Below are 1,315 nucleotides of genomic sequence, written 5' to 3'. Positions count from 1 at the left end.
GAAGAAATGGAAACCTAAATATCTACTGCAATGAAAACCAACAGCAATGTTAGTAGGAATAATTCAGGCTTTGTTGAAAAGATGGTATTGATATTGTCAGCCCACTCTGTCTTCCCTGGACCTGGCATCTCCAGGTGTCAACACAACATTAGCTGTTCACAATTGCTCAAAGTTACCTGGGGCACAGTGGGCCTCGGTCTTCTTCCTCTTCTTGGTCCTTTTTAATCTCTGCAATAAATTCAGACAGGGACAGACAAAATAAGCCATTACCCTACACCCGTAACAGTCCACTGTCTAATCCCTGCACAGGGACCTCAGGGACCTCAGGCTCCTCAGCATGAGAACAGGATAATGTGAGAGACAGACTTTAGGAGGTCTCAAAGCCAATCATGATAGAGATTCCTTGGTTTGTGTCTCAGAACCAATGGTGAAATGTCCCTATTCTGGCAGACCATTATCCCTTTATCCCAAGTTTGTACAAACAGGAAAGAACCTCACAGACATGCATAGGGAACAAAACTCCTGAGGAGCGTGGTAGCTTGCAAGAGACATTTAATTCAGATTGAGACAACTCATGGACATGCGCTGCACAGCTTGGTGTGAGTTGGCAACACCTGCCTTGGGTTTCAATGTCCTGACAGTCGGTCCAGGGTGCAACGGGCATGGACTGAGACTAGAGAGAGAGCAAAGCTCACTGACCCACCGCATGCCCATGCTTCAGCCTGGAATTCAGAGTGATTGAAATCTACCCTGATGCACAGGTTCAGCCCACTGTGATGACAATTCTCAGCCCGGCCAGCGGAGCAAGGCCCGAAGATTATGGGGTCTATCTGGGACACAAATTGGAGATTTATCAACTTCACAATGGAGTACTCACTGCCTATGTTGACAGCCAAGTTGACTTGCTGCTCCTCTAATGACTGCAAGTTGCTCCTGTAAGACTCATTGAAGACAGATGTGCCAGGAGGAATTGAGAGAGTTGAATAACCTTCATCCCAGGACTCCTGGGGGGCTTCCTCCTCCACAGACTCCTGCAGATTCCTGATGAGCCAGGCAGGACAGGGATGACAGAAGATGAAACCAACAGAGATTAGACAACAAATTCTCCCAGCTGATATGATGGAAGTCAGAATGGAATGGTCACAGAAAGCAAAGGCATTTTTCCTTCAAGAGAAAAAACAACCTATCCTTTCTAAATGCAGGGTGGAGGGTGACTACCCTGGGGACAGAGCACAAATGAGCAGTATGTGCTCAGTGCATTTGCCACAGATGAGCCACTGCAGGCCACCCAGACTCTCCCTGTAAACTATCATCG

At 47.4% G+C, this 1,315-nt stretch overlaps 1 protein-coding gene across 1 annotated transcript in view; it reads right to left on the bottom strand.

Moving 5' to 3' along the window:
• Nucleotides 1–176: 176 nt before the first annotated feature.
• LOC108299008 (neuroblastoma breakpoint family member 10-like) overlaps nt 177–1,315 on the bottom strand; it is a gene marked incomplete at its 3' end in the record, with an annotated part of 10,757 nt that continues 9,618 nt past the window's right edge. Inside the window, exon 5 of the mRNA XM_037735934.1 lies at nt 177–228. Coding sequence (XP_037591862.1) covers nt 177–228 — 52 coding nt within the window. The remainder of the gene's footprint in view (nt 229–1,315) is intronic.

This window comes from Cebus imitator, unplaced genomic scaffold, assembly GCF_001604975.1.
Source record: "Cebus imitator isolate Cc_AM_T3 unplaced genomic scaffold, Cebus_imitator-1.0 Scaffold1395, whole genome shotgun sequence".
Classification (NCBI taxonomy): domain Eukaryota; kingdom Metazoa; phylum Chordata; class Mammalia; order Primates; family Cebidae; genus Cebus; species Cebus imitator.
The sequence above is the reverse complement of the archived record's forward strand: the minus strand, read 5'-3'. Positions and strand labels throughout refer to the sequence as shown.